The sequence below is a fragment of the Podarcis melisellensis genome (genome assembly GCF_964234715.1).
Source record: "Podarcis melisellensis genome assembly, chromosome: 6".
NCBI classification, from domain to species: Eukaryota; Metazoa; Chordata; class Lepidosauria; order Squamata; family Lacertidae; genus Podarcis; species Podarcis melisellensis.
The window spans coordinates 7753311-7773012 of record NC_138538.1 but is presented as its reverse complement, the minus strand read 5'-3'; the positions used below and the strand labels follow the sequence as shown (position 1 = coordinate 7773012).

The 19702-nt window shown below is 44.4% G+C and overlaps 1 protein-coding gene and 1 long non-coding RNA gene across 10 annotated transcripts in view; both read right to left on the bottom strand.

Moving 5' to 3' along the window:
- Window positions 1-19702, bottom strand: part of LOC309373294 — a 150005-nt gene that overhangs the window by 15148 nt on the left and 115155 nt on the right. The window lies entirely within an intron of this gene.
- Window positions 1-19702, bottom strand: part of KCNQ2 (potassium voltage-gated channel subfamily Q member 2) — a 137573-nt gene that overhangs the window by 13368 nt on the left and 104503 nt on the right. For 4 of the 9 annotated variants that reach the window (XM_081916756.1, XM_081916759.1, XM_081916760.1 and 1 more), the window contains 4 exons: window positions 12563-12786; window positions 10869-10980; window positions 8548-8679; window positions 5299-5385 (listed from right to left, as the gene is read on the bottom strand). In XM_081916756.1, the coding sequence (XP_081772882.1) occupies window positions 5299-5385; window positions 8548-8679; window positions 10869-10980; window positions 12563-12786 (555 nt within the window). The remainder of the gene's footprint in view (window positions 1-5298; window positions 5386-8547; window positions 8680-10868; window positions 10981-12562; window positions 12787-19702) is intronic. The other 5 variants (XM_081916761.1, XM_081916763.1, XM_081916762.1 and 2 more) reach the window with 2 other exon arrangements.

Below are 19702 nucleotides of genomic sequence, written 5' to 3'. Positions count from 1 at the left end.
GTTTTTGATTTCTGCACACCTTAGCTGCACCTATCCACATAGTGATAAATCAATCAATATGTGTTACTTCTAAAGAGCCATTTGCAACTCAGAGACAATACGGAGAAATGTATCTCATTGCACACTGCTAACTTGGGATGGAAAAAGACTTCACTCCATGTTAATCGTTTGTAACAGTGACACTCCTTCTTTGAAACGATGCGGGAAGAAATAATATATATGTATATATAAATTCTCGGCTCAGCCAGGGTGCAGGTTTCTCTCATGCTTCATTATGTTCCATGCTTATGGAAACATGCAAATAGATGGGTTCGTAGGTTCATCCTCTGGCCAAAGCAGATAGCGCAAAGGTCAAGGCTACTCAAATGAGGCACAAAAAGAGAAAGAAAGAGAGAGAAAAAGAGATGAATTTTTAGAATGAAGATATATTTTTTTTTAAAAAAAAAAAAGCCTTCTGAGCACAATCCAGGCACTGGAGCCAACCCTTTTCATCCATGTCACATGACTGGCTACTTACCCTCAGACCGGTTTGAAATATTTGTTAGGTTATCCCTGGCAACATGGTTGTTTGTAATGGGACAAATCCCCATGTTGCATGAAAAACCACCAGTCCGGACTCACCTTAATAACTGACCTACACATTCAGAAATACCATGCATGTGGTTATGCCCTCTTGGGACTGTTCCTTTTTTTTTTGCCAGAGTGGTGCATGCTCTAGTTATCTCCCGCTTGGACTACTGCAATGTGCTCTGTGTGGGGCTACCTTTGAAGGTGACTCGGAAACTGCAATTAATCCAAAATGCGGCAGCTAGACTGGTGACTGTGAGTGGCCACCAAGACTATATAACACCGGTCCTGAAAGATCTTCATTGGCTCCCAGTACATTTCCGAGCACAATTCAAAGTGTTGGTGCTGACCTTTAAAGCCCTAAATGGCCTCAGTATGTATACCTGAAGGAGCGTCTCCACCCCCATCATCCAGCCCGGACACTGAGGTCCAGCACCAAGGGCCTCCCTCGCTGTGAGAAGTGAGGTTACAGGGAACCAGGCAGAGAGCCTTCTCAGTAGTGGCACCTGCCCTGTGGAACGCCCTCACAGCAGATGTCAAGGCAATAAACAACTATTTTACTTTTAAAAGACAACTTAAGGCGGCCCTGTTTAGGGAAGTTTTTAATGTCTGATGCTGTATTGTTTTTAATATTCAGTTGGAAGCTGCCCAGAGTGGCTGGGGAAACCCACCAGATGGGCGGGGTATAAATAATAAATTATTATTATTATTAAATTATTAGTTCAGAATGGGGGAGGCTGTGCTGATGGCAGCTCACAAAATAAAATCCCTGCATGGGGAATGTTTGCACATTACAAAGAGGGGTGCACTGGAACTATTCTGCACAGTCTCTGTTTATTTTTACTTATCAGCAGACTTATTCCACACAACCACCGTTTTTTGCTCGCAACAAATAGATGGACAAATTGAGGGAGAGTGACCAGCTCAGTGTTGCCCAGTGAGCTAGGTGGGGATTTGAACTCAGATCTCCTCAATCCTAGTCCAATGCTCTGCTAGCTTTCCCTAGTAAACAAATAAATAAGCACCAAATTATGTGATTCTCTTCTAAAGCCTGAAGTAGTACTGCGCCAGGGGGACTGTGCCATGTGACTTTTCTGAAAGTGAAGTTCAACTCTCCAGTTCTCTTAATCCCTCTTGGTCCAAAGACCAGCGGCATACCTTTCTGAATTTTAGTGACAATAAATGAGATCATGAAATGTGGTTCTCTCTTCTGAACCCTAGAATTAGGGTGCACTGTCAAAATAAATTTGACCTGTTTCGTGATCCGTAGTAGGCATCTCATATATATATATATATATAGCACCACTTTCCTTCTTCACATTTTTAAAACGATGGTTTGGTTCACACACACCTTTCTAGTTCTAAGTAAAAAATGTCTCTGTCTTCAAACAACAACCAATAGATTCTTGAGGAACGCCTTTATTAGAATAGGACCTCTCCAAGTAGGAACTGGATCGTGGCCAGTATTACCACCAGATTGCAAATCTGTCTAACCTACTCACATTCTAATCCTCCAAAGGATTTATTTAGGGGCACATGACAGCTCATGTGACCCCACTGGGATCTTTGATTTTGCTACTTGTAATGGGAGGTCCCAGACAGTCACCCATCACTTGGGTATCCAAATCTGATTTTCAGACCACCCTCCCATTTCAAAAAGCACTTGGTATGTGGCCAGGGGAAGCGAGTGCGGTGCTTGTTTTGAGAAACACAAATCCAGGCTCCCTTGGCCAAATAGAACATAATTCCTTGGATGCTGGACAATGGTAGCAAGCCAGGGAGATAAACAATGGGAGTGTGTCCAACTGGGTGTGAATGAATACCTTGTAATCCATTTTCTTTTCAACAACAGCCTGCATAGGCCACAAATGAGCCTTGGAAGCCATGACTTGGCTACCAACAATTTACAAATTGACATGGAACGCAATCTCTTCTCCAAAAACCTAGCAGAGTTAAGCTAACTGTAGTCACTCAGGACTTTGGATTCACTATTTTAAACTAATCAGTTACAGATAGGTAGCCGTGTTGGTCTGCCATAGTCAAAACAAAAAAAATTCCTTCCAGTAGCACCTTAAAGACCAACTAAGTTCTGAAGAAGTGTGCATGCACACGAAAGCTCATACCAAGAACTAACTTAGTTGGTCTTTAAGGTGCTACTAGAAGGATTTTTTTTGTTTAAACTAATCAGTTAACCAAGTGACAAACAGGTTGGCTAGTGAAAGAATCTCTTAAGGCCTGGTATACGCAAACAGTATATACCACAGAGCGGATCACTCTTATGCCCTAACTCAATGCATGGGCCCAGTGGATTTCATACTGCAGCACCACAAGCATATTTTGTTGTTGGCATGCCGTGGTAAACAACTGGCCGGAAACTTGTGTTCATGCACTGTATTTTTCTCTCTATAAGACGCGCCCGACCATAAGACGCACCTAGTTTTTAGAGGAGGAAAACAAGAAAAGCCAGCAAGGGCCGCAGACACGCTCGCTTGGCACGGCTCTTTAAAGATAGAGTGGCTCTTGCTGGCTTTTCCAGGAGGTGGGAGAAGGGACTGACGGGCTGCCCTCTGTCCCTTCTCCCACCTCCCTGAAAAGCCAGGGCAAGCTTCGCAGCTACCGCTGAAGCCAGCAGAGCTTGCTGTTTCTGGCTTCAGCGATAGCTGCGCAGTGCCTGTTCCGCGAAGCGGGAGGTGGAACAGAAGGGGCACCGTAAGGGCTCCCTTCCGTTCCTCCTCCGGCTTCCCTGAAGAGGCGCTGCACTGCTCTGCTGAACACAGCAGAGCAAAAGTGAGAGCGATAGCTGCGCAGCACCGCTTCAGCAAAGCAGGGGGGGGGGGACGGAGCTCTGTAAGGCCTCCCTTCCGTTCCTCTTCCCACTTCGCTGAGAAGCCAGCAGAACAAGAGGTGCTGCGCAGCTATCGCTGAAGCCAGCACAGCCTGAAATCGCTCCATAACACACACACACATTTTCACTTACTTTCTAAGAGGAAAAAAGTGCATCTTATGGAGCGAAAAATACGGTATGTTGTTTTACACAGGTGGGACCTGCTTAGCTTCTGAAACGATCCTGTTTCACAATGGAGTTCTCTTATTGAGCTCAGATGCTGAGTTAACATATCATCTCACGTAAGTGGTACCTGATAGCAAATGTCATGGGATGTGAATTCAGCTGGTGTGGGGGCCTGGATTGTATCGCTCTTCAAAAATCCCATAGTACTATCTACAGTTTAGGAATGCTGAGTTTAGGAATGCTGGTATACTACTGATGGGCTCGGCGATCTGGCTCCTCCTGGAGCTGTGACATTCAATCCCTAACCGTTTTGGATCTCTCTGGTACGGAGCCAAGCTAAAGCCATGGCTGTGCGATACAACATGTTCCTTGGTATTAGAATTCCATTCTACCGTAACTCAGAGCAGGGGTTTTAGTGTGGCTGCCCATTCTAAGAAGCAGAATTCATGTGTCAACAAGCAACTGAAGACATTTCTGTTCTCTACAATGGGAGTCTACTCTGTATTTCAAATTCATCTGCTGCTGTTTTTGTGTGTTATTCTCAACTGTTTTGAGCGCATTCTGCACATCACCTTGAGACGTGTATAGAAGGCGATTGAGCGATTAACTAATTCATAATTAAACAGCAGTCTACATTGATGTAATTACAGTTTATAAGCTCTTGGTTGCACTAGATATAATTACTGTGTTTAAGGGTCTTGAAGCCTTCTTTAAGCCGCAGTTAAATGTTATTAACTAGAAATAAGTGAGAATAAACCAGGGGGTAATTGTAGCCTCTCTCTAGTACGATGCATTTAAGATTTTTTATATATATTCAGGGAACCTTTTCCATATTGACTTGACTGCCCACATACCCCTGTGTGTCTGCCATGAGAATGTTGGGTTATGTTGCATGGGCCAGCATCATTAGAACCACTGTTATTACTCCATGCGCGATGAGACCCCATTCAACACTCCCCCTGCAATTCTAGATGAATGCATGCTGTGAGCAAGCTCTCGTTCAGGGAAGCTTCTCTACCATTAGTAACCTTTTCAGTGTAAAACCTCAGGTAAGCTTTTAGAGCTTATTGGGGAAGCAATGTTCTACCATATTGTGCAGGGAGAATGTTGCAAACCAAAGAAACGTTGTGATTGGCATTATCCACAGGGCAATGCGCAACGTGGTTTCTCATCTCATCTATTGTAGAAGACACTTTGGGGCACATGGGAATTATTGAGCTTTCCCCTGTTCACCGAAGAGAATGGGTCCAATATGGAGGTCTGGATCTCAACCTGTGCATAAGACTTGAGCCACTAGTTAAAAACCTTCTACAAGTATTTTGGCATCATTGCAAGCCTATCTGGACAATTTCTCTCCATTAGAAGAAAACGGCTCTCCTTGTTCTAAAGGAGACTGAAATTGCTGCAACACAAATGCCATGGCTTTTACCATCCCAAAAAGCTGAGGGAGCCTCGAATGGTTCCATCAAAGGAAAATGATGGAAAATGATGATGATCTGAGAAGTGTCCTTTGGCCATTTCTGGGTTTGCACTGCTGTGAAGGCCTACCTTTGGTGTCTCTAAAAGTAAACGTAAATAATTAAGCACATCCAGGAGAGCAAGCCATTCGGTGCAATATGCGTCAGCAGCACGTGACAAATGCCGTCATTTAACGTGGCATGAAAAGGGGTTGACAGGAAGCAAATGAATCAGGAAAAAGAGGCATTTTGGCAAGTCCTAACCTAGGCGAGTATTGGGGTGATCCTTTGGTTGAATACTTCTTATGCCGGGGAGTTGAAGGGGGCGGGGGACCCACAATCATATCTATCCTGGCGAAAATAAATGAGAAGAAAAAAGACACCAGCAAAACGCATAATGAAGCAACATGTCGGAGGAAAACTCGGTTGGAAAAGTTGCAGAGACAGGAAGAACAACTTAAAAGGAAATCAAAGGGAAAGAGAAGAAAGTTGAAAAAATTATAATCCGCTCAGAACAGAAGGCAGTAATCATACAACTTGATCATCTGGGAGCACACCAAATTCCGACATTTAATTGAAAGACTTGCAGAATTACCAGCAACAATGGAATAGCCCTTCTTGTGTCGGAAAAGGGAAGCTGCTCCGCAATGGAAAGGCAACACATGCTACACAAGCTTGGAACGATTATGACAATATTCCATTGGAAATGTAGACTTCTCACCTGTCACATTACATGGAACACATTCTCAGCTGGTTTGAGAAAACAAGCTTTGAAGGAGGCAAACACACACCCACGGATGGGATGGGGCGAGAGACAGAAACAAGGCGTAGGGGAAATAATAATGTTACAACTTATGGCACACACCTCACAAGAGCAGCAACAAGTATCATGAGCGGTGAAGGAGGAAGTTGATAGGAGCAAACCCTCCCACCCACCCCCTACCCCACCCCCCCCAAAAAATACCCGCCAAAAAGACTGGGACAGTGCCCTTTGACAGATGAAATGTTCGTTTCAATACAATTCTAAGCATCTCAAGTTCAAATGACACTTTACATGGAGTACAGCGTTTCTCTCTATCACAAACATTAAAATTCAGAATCGGCTAGGGGCAAGTTGCGAACCTGAGCAGAAGAAGCACAGAAAGAAGGTGCTGGACCCTTCCAGGAATTTTTCAGCTCAAAATTGTTTTCCATACACTGCTTTTATTTGTTTATTTTTTAAAAAGATTTTAAAAAATTGTTAACATTTTGAAAAATGAACAATTAGGGTTTGTTTGTTTGTTTGTTTGTTTGTTTGTTTGTTTAAAAAAATTTAAAAATCACCTATGGGGGGAAAGGATAAAAGACCCCCAGTTCTTTCCCCTGTGGGTAAAAAAGCAGGTGATGTTAAGCTTATAAAAAACAAAATGAAGAAGGGTGAAGTATTTCCTACAGCCTTTCTCCAGTCAGGATGGCAACTCGCCTGGGTTCATGTTGGTTTCAAAATGAAACAAAAACACAAGCCAAACTGTAAAGTGCCGTTTGACACTCTGCTAAACTTTAACCTCAGCTACATTGAGAGGAAACAAATAACCGTTTCTCCAGGGGACAACTTACCACAATGTGAATATCATCCTGCCAAGATGGGAGGGGAATTTTGCCCCCTCTCCTGCTTCCCCCCTGTATTTCAGAAATGTGGTAAATGTCCTCCCTGTTGACCAGGACAAAACAAACAACTGGTCTCCCAGCTTGTTTGCCTGGTAAACGATGGCAGTTCACATGGTATGTTGGGTTTGGGGAAACGATGGTCCTCTAGCTCTTGTTGGACTCCAACTCCCATCAGCCCCAGCCATTGTGGCCAAGAGTCAGGGATGATAAGAGCTGTAGTTCAGGAACATAGTTGTATTTGCACCATGAACGATGTGTTTCTCTAGTTCTTTTGGGTTCAGTTTTAGAGTCAGATGAAGAGGCACAGCCAACAAAGCCAGCAGCAAGAAGCGTGAGGACTTAAGAGTCCTCTTTGGAGCCATCAGTCTTCACAGACTGCTCTCCTCTGGCCCATAGATTCAAGCTACGCCACTAAGACACATCTGTAAGGGGTTCTTAGATCCATCCTGGCAAAGGAAGGCTGAAACATTTTCTCCACGCACTGATGCAACCAAGGGAGTGAACCTTTCAGATCAGCAGAATCCTAACTTGTTGGGTGGAGCATCTACTGAGCTATGGTGTCCACAGAAATAGTCCTAACACGTATCGATTCAGCGAAGGAATTCTTGTTACAGTTCCGATCTGTTTGCAATAACCTTGCAAATGTCTGACGGTTAAGTTAAAACCTTTCCAAGAACAGCTTATTAGACTACTGGGAGACAATCTTTGCAAATAGGGAAAAGGATAAAGGTATGACTACACTCAGACATGCAAGATAGAAAAAGGAAGACCTGTAAAGTTATAAAGTCTCATGCTGCTGAGGACAGGTGAATCCCTATGTTGTTCCATCTCTAAGTTAACAGTGTGTTTTGAATCAGTAGCCATATATTTATATATATTTGAAAAATCCTCAATTTCCATTGGCTTTTCTTTGCTTCACTAGTCCTTTTTACAAAAATAATTTCGCAGTTGCATAGCAGAGATACATTCAAAATTTATCTTTCCCCAGTCGCTTTGCTGCACACAGGACATATGGACATTTTCAGATTCCTTAAATTTCAATCTGGACTTCCCAGTGAAAATAATATTTACAGTACTCTTGGGAATCTTAATGCAGACCAGATTATGCAGTCCCCACCCATTCCGGCATGGCTGCCATTCTGAAAATACTTGAGCATATAGGGATGGATCTGGGTAGGATCCGTCCCTCCTTTGGCAATCTTCACAGAACTTTAGCCTAATGGTTGCCATCAATTTGATTTGAATTAATTTTATAATGAAATGATTTTAGAATGTTGTACTATTTTATTGTTGTTAGCCGCCCTGAGCCTGGCTTCGGCTGGGGAGGGCGGGATATAAATAAAATTTATTATTATTATTTATTATTAGGGACACTCACTGCTTGTCATACCCACTGAGACTCTGAAGAGCCAATCGGAGCCTCATGCTTTATACAGTGGTACCATGGTTCTCAAACTTAATCCGTTCCGGGAGTCCATTCGACTTCCGAAACTGTTCAAAAACCAAGGTGTGGCTTCTGATTGGCTGCAGGAGCTCCTGCACTCAAGCGGAAGCCGCGTCAGACATTCGGCTTCCGAAAAACGTTCGCAAACCGGAACACTTTGCGGCATTCAGGAGCCGATTTGTTTGGCAACTAAGCCGTTCGGGAACCAAGGTTTGACTGTACTACAAATCCAGTCCCTGCAACCCAGATATAAGCAGTCCTTACTCACAAAAAAAAACAACAACACCCTGTGGCTTTTTTCCTGGAGGAGAAGAAAGAAAACGTTAGGTGGGCGACGGTCAAAAAGGTCACCCTTCCACCACGAGAACACTTGCCCAATGGAGAGCAGGAGGCAGGAGGTTGAAAGAGGGGAGGACTCTTGCCTGGACTGGAGGTTTTTGATCCTGGAAAGCATATCCAAATGTCCCGCTGAGTACTGCTCAATGACGTCCATGACATCGTAGGGCCTCAGGCTCTCCTTGAACTTCCGCTTGGAAACCAGAAATCTCATGACACTAGAAGGAAGAGAGTGACAACGGGAGGCCTGCAGCCAAGTGGATGTCCTACTTGTTACCTTCCCTCTTTCTCCTTCCCCAGCTCCACCCCCCAACAATGCATTCGTTTCTGCCCCATGCAAAAACCCGCCCCACTCTCTGTGCTTGTCAGACCTGGAGAGCTCTCCCATCTTGGTAGCAGCTCCCCTAGTGTGAAGGAAGATGCTGGGATTTCAAGGAGCTGCATGCATGCTGCAAAGACCAAGGACCAACCATGGCAGGGAATCACAGAATTGTAGAGCTGGAAGGTACCCAGCGGTCATCTAGTCCAACCCCCTGCAATGCAGGAATCTCAACTAAAGCATCCAGGACAGAGGGCCACCCAACCTCTGCTTGAAATTCTCCAATGAAAGAGTCTCCCATGAAGAAACTGTACAGGTACTATTTCTATAAACTTTGAAGAGGTCAGCATTTATTGTGGTTGGGGCTTCTTAAGTATGAATTAAGGGCACTGATTTAGCTCAGTTGGTAGAACATGAGACCCTTAATCTTTTTTCCCTCCAAATTTTTTTATAGGACAACTAAATAACACAAAGAAAACAATACAAACAAATTCTTGTCTTATCCTTATTTTTTCTAAGCATTGTTAGGTGAGCTTCCCTAAGTCCCCCTTATCTGATTTTCATTTTACCTCATCTTTAGCAGTTTACATATATCATAATTTCTAGCCATGTTTTTTTAACCACGCTTACTTTTACCATAAAAATCTTCACATTTTATCACTTACAAATAATACTATTTTAAAATACACTATATTCTACTTCTAACCCTACATCCTATGAGACCCTTAATCTCACCCCTCCCATACCCAAGAATCTCCTGATGATCTCTGCTGACTCTCCAGAGAGGAGGAGGCGTGTTCTGCTATCTACTTATTCTGCCCCAGCACCACATCTGTGTGTGTGTGAGAGAGAGAGAGTCAGTCAGTCAGTGTATCGGGGAGAGAGTGTTAGAGATCGTGTCTAGAGATAAGGTTGCTGCTAAGAGCAGCTGCAGACTCTCAGTGTAGCATTGATTTATGCTTAGAATATTCAGCTCTGTATATAGTTTTGTATCATAGTTGTAGTTACAGAATAAAAGGAAGATATTCTACAGAGCTGCTCTCCGAGTGGTTTATACTCTGCAAGACTCTGCAAAACTCTGCTGCGCAACGACTGTATTATTGAGACAGTGAATCCGGTGCTCTCAGCTCTAAGCTGTGAGTCCACAGCACGGTGACCTGTTCCTGTGAGAAAGGAGGTCTCTGGCAGTGCTACCCAGCTCGCCTAGCCCAGTCGGGGTTGAGGTGCATGAGTCCAGTTGGTGCACTGGCTCAAGGGCGATGCTGACACGAGTCTCACACTGGGTGAAAGATTCCTGCATTGCAGAGGGTTGGACTAGGTGATCCTTGTGGCATGTTCCAGCTCTATGGTTCTGTGATCTAAGGACCCCTCATGGCAAAAAAAAAAGTACCTGTGGGGTACGGTACTTTGAAGTTCACATGAGCTAATATTGCATTCGCAATATTGCAGGGGGTTGGACTAGATGACCCTGTGATTCCTTTCCAACTCTACAGTCTTATGATTCTATGACTTGGGCTCTTGGTATTCAAGAGTGGGGCAGGTCAATATGTTGTCATGGCTGGAAGGAAGGAGGGACTATATTCCTTGACATTAAGCCCAAACCATCATAGGACCTTGATCTACAGATATCTGTTTAACTGCTGAGTGTCGTCTCCCCGTTTTGCTCCTTCCCATGCCAAACTGAAGTCTTCTCTCACCAGAAGGGGCTCATCGGGTGGGCCACTTCCTGGCAGGTGGGTTACGGGGAGGAAGTGTGGGGTGGGGTGGTTGGAATGGTGCAAGCACACCAGCGGAGCCTTCTGGCTTTTCTGCCAGTGCATCTGCACCGCACTGACCTCCCTAAACACCTCTCTCTCCCAGGAAGCAACAGAGACCCAACTGCCAGGAAGGGAACATGGCAGGTCCAACTCACATGCCCATCTGCTTCTTCCTCCAGCCATATTTTATGTGCGATGCAGAGCCATGCAGAATCCTGCCTATAGCAACTGAGCCCCTGGCATTGTTCAGCACTGCTTGGACTTCTCATGGTCACACTTCCACCCAAAAGCACACTGCCCCCTTGTTTGCATGCACAAATCCCTCCCTTACCACACGGCCCTGATGCTGACTTTAAGGCCCGGTGTCAGATCCTCGGTCACAAATTCACAGTTGCAGCTTTTGTTGTCGGCATCAGGCATGTCTTCTCCGGGGAGGCAGGCATCTAGATCGAGGAAGGATAAATGCATAATAAGCTATTGCTGCAGAGAGTGACAGATTCCTGGCAAAATGTGCAGGGAATATAGAAAAGGCAAGTGTGATTGCAGCTTATGACAACCTTTTCCCTTTCTCTTTAAGCTAGGTTTAGATAGCAGCTTTGGATAACTGAAATGTATGCTCCCCATCTGCGGCTCCAAAAATCTGCAGGCTGTGAAAAATATATTCATGTATGCGACAATGGCTGCAAGAGTTTTAATAGCACAAGGTTGGAAGAAAAAAATCCCAACTAAAGAATCATGGCAAGAGAAATTGATGGATTATGCAGAACTGGCAAAATTGACACATAAGTTACGGGACAAGGACAACTGTGATTTCAAAGATGAATGGGAACCCTTTACAAAGTACTTGGTGATGCAACAAAGTGAATCGGACTCCTTGGCAGGTTTTGAATAAACACTCACAAACTCTTTATTGACAATAATCAGTTAGACAATTTAAGGATTTATACAATTTTGTACCATGCAGAGAACAGTATTCACAGAGAAACCAAAGATTGGAACTGAGGGGAGTCGGCGAGGGGGTCGTTTATGGGAGGGTGGGGGGAGGGAGGAAAATGGGGGAAATTAAGGATGTGATATTTTTGGATAATATGTTTTGTTTAAGTTTCTAATAAAACTTTATTTTTAAAAAAATCTGCAGGCTCGCTTACAATATTAAAAAAAATAATCCATCCCTTCCAATTAAATCACATTTCAAAACAAGCATTGCCTCAGGGATAACTGGTCAAGGGCTACATGCTGGCAGTAATCAGTACCCACTGCCTTGCAGGATATCTTCAGGAGAAGAAAGGGCTAAGGAGTAAACCCTACAAAAATCTGAAGAGGAGTTGTTCCTAAGACAGTTGGATGGGGCCTTGTACGCCCCCTTCCAGAAACTCCTGCAGCCAAGCTGGTGCCAAACGTCTTGCTTTGCTTTCTTTTGAAACACATCAGAGAGGCCGAGAGTGTTAGTAATTTCATTCTCTCATTGCTGTTGGATCTCGTGACCCACTGTTTACATTCCAGTGACAGGAGCGTGAGAACGGAACTCAGACACTGTACTTCCGTTCTGTGTGCTTTTGTACTTTCTCTCTTTCTTCTCTGCTTTCGGACGGAGAGGACATGTGTGAGGCTGCTGCTCACACTCAGCCATGTTTGTTGTTTTGAACTGCTGTAAATAAAGAAATTTCCGTAATGCCAAATACCTACAGCTGATGCTCTGCTAATGGTAATAGCATGCCCACATCTCCACTGGAGTCGGCCACGACTGGACCTAATGGTCAGGGGTCCCTTTACCTTTACCTTTATTTATTGCTTATGACATTTGTTATGTTTGTAATTATCTAGATCCGTGTATCTGAAGAAGTGTGCATGCACACAAAAGCTCATACCAAGAACTAACTTAGTTGGTCTTTAAGGTCTACTGGAAGGAATTTTTTTATTTTGTTTTGACTATGGCAGACCAACACGGCTACCTATCTGTATCTAGATCTTGTCATGTTGTGAGCCATTTTGAGCAGGGTTTCAACTATGGAAAGGCTGCCTCACCTTCTGAATTTTGACGGGACGCAGCTCCCTTCATGCGGAAAGCCTGCCGGGCTCGGCTCCTGTCTCCGAAGCTCCAGCTCTTGGGCACTTTGCTGGGACTGTCTTCGATGCTCTGGTCCGCACTAGGGGACCTCCGTATCCCCTGGGCCTGAGGAGAACCTTTACCTTTTGTGGCCGCACCTCGAGGGCTGGAGAAGACACGATCTTTCAAGCTGACCTTTTGACTGCGCACAGAGACAAACCAAGACAAGAGACCAAAAAAAAGAAAAAAAGGGGAGGGGGGGAGACAAGCAAGGGGAAGTCACTCCAAAACACCACGGCGGCTCCCCTTCAGCCATTCAAAATCGATTTGTCTTTCAAAGCAGCGGCGGCTGAAGCGGCGGCAGTGAGATGTGGCTTTTAAAACACTAGACCGGTTCGGGGAAAAAGGAATTTCGGGGAAGGTTTCCATGGCGATGGATGGAGATGAAGTAGGGGGTCGTTAATCGAGAAGCGTCGATGAGAAATGGACAAGTAAACAGAAAGTGGTCTTGGGATGTGAGGGTATGTCAGGGGCAAATGGAAAGGTGAGGGGCACAAAGCGGTGGGGTACGGTAGCTGTTGTACACAGGGGAATGGGGGTAGGGCTCAACTCTTCAAAATCTGGACCTTGATCCTTGTCTGAGGGGGATAGTGAAGAAAGACTCTTCCGAGATGTACCTGACAGAAACCATTTCTGCCAATATCAAAGTCTAGAGAGCCTGGAGCAAACAACCAGGCTAAGACGATGTGGATGCAAGACTCGAAACCTTCCTGATTTTCTCACTTGCGTTGTGAAGTGGGAGAAGAAGACCTTAGAAAGTGGGTAACTGGCCTCATTACCCATCATGCAAAGTTCTGTGTCACGGCCACGAAGGAGGCAGCCATCTTGCATAGCATTTTACGCATGCATTCTGTTGGATGGCTTTGCCCTACCTAGTTCAAAGGTATTTAAGGGCATTTTGTGAGCTCGATCTTTTAGGACGGTTATTGTATTTTATAGATTTATATGCTGCCCTTCATCGTGAGATCTCAGGGTGGCTCACAGAATAAAATACAAGATAAAAACATGAAAACAAGTGGAGCAAAACAGGGAAACGATAACCGCCACCCTTCCTACAGACACATATAAAAGGCTGTAGAATATTAGTCAGCCAAAGGCCCGGTTGAAGAGGAACATTTTCGCCAGGTGCCTAGGATATCCAAATCTTCCTGTACGCCAACTTTTCCGAATGCTGCTTTTTCTTCCTGTTCCCCCACCTCCACCAACATCCGCTAGTCTATTTTATGTTGATAACATCTGCTTTCCTACATATAAAAAGTAGGCTACCTGTGCACAATCACATCATCAAGGGTTTCTGGGTCAGGTTTCCCACGTTACATTACTGAACATTGAATCCCAGAGTTGTGTGCATCTGAGAATTCAGCTGTGCTTTTATTTAACCTCCCACCACATTAACTGCTAAACAGTTCACCAGCATGAGAACCTCTCCTGGAAAGACAGAATAAATTCACATAGGATGTTTCCTGGTGGCTACTAGCATGACACCTAGAAGTACCGCATCTCTGCCCAGAGGCTTGAAGATGCTAGAGGTGAACAAGGGTGTACAGGTGATGCTGTCAGACTCTCTTTGTCGGGGGCCAGGCTAGAGCCAAAATCCAGAAATCGAAGCTCTCCTGTTTCATTGCTGCTGCTTCATTGCTGACCGGACAAGAGACAAGGCTTTCATTATATACTGATCAGGCTCCTTCCTCGCTTTCACCTAGCAGGATCCCCTTAGATAAGGCTGCAGAAGAGGAAGAGGTGAGACCACAGGAGCTCTCCGTTAGCTCAGGTGATTGACCAGCAACTCCTCCTGTCCTTTGTTACAGAAATTACCGGGGGGGGGCACATCTTTAAATATTACAAATATTATGCCTGAACGTATCCTTTCAACTTGACAGCTCAGGGAAGTTACCTAGCTTTAAAAATAATATAAAATCATCTCCTTTCCCAGTTTCCTCCATTTCAAAGCTATTTTCCCCTTGAAAAAGGACTCCAGGAAGTTCCCAGAGGTGACAATTGCTGGGCTCATTGTTAGCCAAAGGAAGCCAAATCTCATCACCTGACTCGCCTCAGGCTCCAGACATGCAAAGAAAGTTCTATTGTACTTTTGGGTGGTGGGTACTTAAGACATATTTGTCTATGCTAATCTTATATCTGAGTCTTGCCCTGCCATGTCTGCCTATGCTAATCTTGTACCAAGGACTTGTATCTGGACATGTTTGCCAAGGTTAACCCCTCCCCTTTTGTGACATGTCAGTGATGTAGCAATGATGTAGCAATGATGTTGTGCGAACTGTATGCTGGGATATGGTGGGAAAGTTTTAAAAGTCTTTGTCACCTTATCCTCGGGGTTCAAATTTGCTCTTTGAACCTATTGCGCAATAAACTTTGGTCTACAGCCATTTGCTCCGGTTGGTAGCTGGACTCCTTCCTTTATTCCGCAGGGACCCGCGGGCTCTGCCCAACAAGCTGGGTGACTGAGCAGCCTCACGCCTAGATTTTTCCGTAACATCTGAACTTTCCATTTCAGCTGATCGCTACAAGAACCCTATATAGCAAAGACCAGAGTTTGCTTTGTTCCTCCACCCTCCTCCTCGCCTTTTCTTCTTGTGTCGCCTGAAGGCATGGGACGGTCTTTTTTTATTGATATCTGCAAGCTGCTCTGTAAGCCTTCCCCTCCCCCCTTCAAGAGTGGGGAAATAAATAAATAAGTTAACATTTTTGATAAAGGCTTTTCAAAAAATAAATAAAATATTAAATACTGTAAATAAATAAATAATAAAACCAAGGTCTTTCCCGAAGCGACTCTAATAGAGGCTTTTATTTCTGCAGCTGCCCGCCTTTCCACTTCAGGAATTGTTTAGTAACCTCTCACTGTGCTTGGTTATGCTTTTAAAATAAAATCTTACATTAATTATGGGGAACTGCTAATGCACTGAAACGCAGTCCCTGAAAGCCCATTACTCATAATGAAATGGAACTTTTTCCCCCCACACAAACCTCCTGGTGTAATGGAAAACAAACAACTCTCTAAGGACAGAGGCAGACCCAAAACCCCGCTGTATTAAGGTTTTCCTTCAGCCAGGGACCTGTTTTCCAAATCAAGAGGCTGCAACATGCAGGGAAATTTCTACAGGGGAACAAGTGCAGTTCGGAACTGGAAAGGAGGTGGGGCAATGGCAGGCATTTGCCGCTGATTCAGGAGCATGGCTCCATCTATACAAAGTCACAGAATCCTAGAACTGGAAGGGACCGCTGGGTCATCTAGTCCAACCCCCTGAATTGCAGAAATCTTTTACCCAATGTGTGGCTCAAGCCCACCATGGGTGTAGCCTGGGAGGCAGGGAGCAGCTGCCCCCCCCCAAAAAAATCAAGTCAATAAATAAAAATATCTAAGAGCAGAAATAATCAGAATGTTTGAAATGCTTGCTGACGTCACTTGGGCGATGTTGGGGAGCCCAGAAAAAAACCTGGATGTATATCCAATATAAGATAAAAAACAAATAAAATAAAACCTACATACAGCAACAGTGCTTTGTGTTGTGTAGGCTCCTACTATGTAAGTCATGGGCTCTGCCTGCTAGCCTGCTCCCTAAAAGATCACTGGTTTGCTCCTTTCTATATATAGGGTGCCTACATTCTCCATGTGCAAATGGCTTCAGATACAGTGGTGCCCCGCAAGACGAATGCCTCGCAAGACGGAAAACCCGCTAGACGAAAGGGTTTTCCGTTTTGGAGGTGCTTCGCAAAACGAATTTCCTATGGGCTTGCTTCACAAGACGAAAATGTCTTGAGAGTTCCTGCTGGGTTTTTTTCCTCCCCCCCCCCCTTTTTCCCAAGCCGCTAAGCCGCTTATCAGCTGATCCGCTAAGCCGCTTATCAGCTGATCCGCTAAGCCGCTTAACAGCTGATCCGCTAAGCCGCTTATCAGCTGATCTGCTAAGCCGCTAAGCCGCTTAACAGCTGATCTGCTAAGCCGCTTATCAGCTGATCCGCTAAGCCCGCTAAGCCACTAATAGCGCTAATCCGCTAAACCGCTAATGGGCTTGCTTCGCAAGACGAAAAAACCGCAAGACGAAGAGACTTGCGGAACGGATTCTTTTCGTCTTGCGAGGCACCACTGTACCTATTAGGTCCATAAATTACCATATAACATATATTCAACACAAAAAACAGTGACAATTTGTTGTTGACAAAGTACAGCTGGACATATAAAGGGCCCCATTACCTCCAGTAACTTAGGGGCTCATCAAACCTAAATCCGGCCCTGGGGACAGGTGTGGCTTCTGCAAACTGACCAATCGTGTCGCATGTAGCTCTGGAACAGGGCAGGTGTGTGTCCTGCCCCCGTAACAAAAAAACCTGGCTATGCCCATGACACCCACAACTCTACTGATGCCCGCTGCAGCAGACTGCGTCTGAGAGAGAACAGAGACACCAGGAACTAAGGTTGGTAAGTGAAGATGGTGTGAATGGGAAGTGATGGGAGACGTGTTCCTATGTCCCGCCAGGCCACCCACTTCTCCGCTTCTTCATACCCTCCTTGAATTTAATTTAATTTAATATTTTTTTTTATTTTTTATTTTTTTATTTTTTTTTATTTGCCTGCCTTGGAGTGTGTACTTGAACTCTGGTGGTGTTCTTCGCTTGCCTGGGCAGAGGATAGAAAACATACCCTCCAACATTTCTCCCGTGAAAATAGGGACGTCCTATTCCATAACAACAACAACAATTTTATTATTTATACCCTGCCAATCTGGCTGGGTTGCCCTAGTCACTCTGGGTGGCTTCCAACATATATAAAAACATAATAAAACATTAAACTTTTTTTAAAAAGACAAAAAAACCCTCCCCTATACAGGGCTGCCTTGGGATGTCTTTTAAAAGTCGTATCTCGGGGGCTGCATAACTCCAGTGCCGGACTGACGTAAAAGCTAAACAAACTATAGCTTAGGACCTCATTCTCTTGGGGGCCCCCAAAACTTTTAAAGAGAAAAAAAAACTGGATGTACATTTCCAAAATGAAAAACAAATAAAATAAAGCCTACATACAGCAACAGTGTTTTGTGTTGTGTATGGACCTATTAGGTCCATAAATTACCATATAGCATATATTCAACACAAAAAACAGTGACAATTTGTTGTTGACAAAAGACAGATAGACATATAAAGGGCCCCATTATCTTCAGTAGCTTAGGGCCTCATCAAACTTAATTCTGGTCCTGCATAACTCCATACCCTCCAACATTTCTCCAATGAAAATAGGGATGTCCTAAGGAAAAGTGGGACATTCTGGTATCAAATCAGAAACCAGGATGACTTCTGTAAATCCAGGAAAGTCCCTGGAAAATAGGGTCACTTGGAGGGTCTGCAAAAAGGGTTTGCAGAAACTAACCTACCATGCAAAGGTTACATTTACATTGGCCCGTCCTCTTTTGCCCGTGGCCCAAACTTACTGTCATGCGGCACTCAGAAGGTTTCATAGAAGAGTATGAAGCCCTTAAGCTGAAAAAGACTCCCCATCCCTGACATAAGAAAAGGGAGAGGAAATCTATGCAGGATCTATGCTTTAGTGTGCTTTAGTGTGTTGCTACCGGGTGGCGCTGTGGGTTAATCCACAGAGCCTGGGACTTGCCAATCGGAAGGTCGGCGGTTCGAATCCCTGCAACTGGGTGAGCTCCCGTTGCTCGGTCCCTGCTCCTGCCCACCTAGCAGTTCGAAAGCATGTCGAAGTGCAAGTAGATAAATAGGTTCCACTCTGGCGGGAAGGTAAACAGCGTTTCCGTGCACTGCTCTGGTTCGCCAGAAGTGCCTTAGTCATGCTGTCCACATGACCCGGAAGCTGTATGCCGGCTCCCTCGGCCAATAAAGCGAGATGAGCACTACAACCCCAGAATCGGTCACAACTGGACCTAATGGTCAGGGGTCCCTTTACCTTTACCCTAAACGGTGTATTTAAAAGATGAACCATTAAGTGCAAAAGCTTCTGGCACCTTCCGGTATCCTGCTCCAGCCAATATTAGGGCCAAACAACGTTTTGCCAAACATTTTTCAGGATATTGCCATATTGCATGTTTCCTTCTACACATCACTGGTTGGCTGCCATTTGAGGGTGTTTGTGTGTGTGTAGGAAAACGCACAATATGACAACACCTCAAGGATTAAGCGAAGCTGAGAGAAAAGAAGCAACATGGGTGGCATTGCTCCTGCTAGGTTTATATATACATATATAAATCATGCCTTCGAGATCTACTCAAAGTGCACATCAAATGAATTTTGCTCTTGGCTCTGAAATGCTTTACATAATATAAAATGTTGGCTGCTTTTGGTTTCACTTTCTTGCAAAATCTCTCTCATAGGGCTGCATCTCTCTGCACAAAATCTCAGGGAACATTTTAGTTCTCTTTTTACCATCACTCTACTAAGGATTTCTCTGAATTTTACTTGCATTTTGGAGCAGGGGAGAAACCAACTATCTGACTTTTCTTTTTGCTCTTGCCATTTCCTAGTATTGTCAGTTCCCTTCAGCAGGACTAATTCCAAAGTACCAGCACATTACCGTAGCTTATCACAACTCTTAAAAACCACAATTTTATCCTGAATATTCAAAGAGACTGTGGGAAATGATTCTAATAATCATATTGCGTGCAAAGTAACCCTAAGCATCATACAGCCCAAGTTGTGAACCCAAGCTTATCTTCCTAATGCAGGTTGCAATTCAATACCTATTTACTTGGGAGTAAGTCCAATGTATTCAGTACATAGGATTGTGGTGGTAGCCTCTTGCCTCTGAATGGTGGGATACTTAACAGAGCTCTGGCATCTTAGAAACGAAAGACTGATGGTTTTAGGAGCTGGATTGGATTCCAAAAACGGACAAACAGATCACATTTTGCAATTGACAAACATCAATCACATTTCGCAAGCATCCTGTGGCATTCTAAATCAGCCTTGCACTGGCCAAGTCCACACTTAAGTGCAAAAAATAAAAGATGAGTCCACTGTCCAAGGCATGCAGAGGGAAGAATTAGTAGTTTAATAGCCCTAAGAGAAGACACATGGCCGCAAAGTCTTTC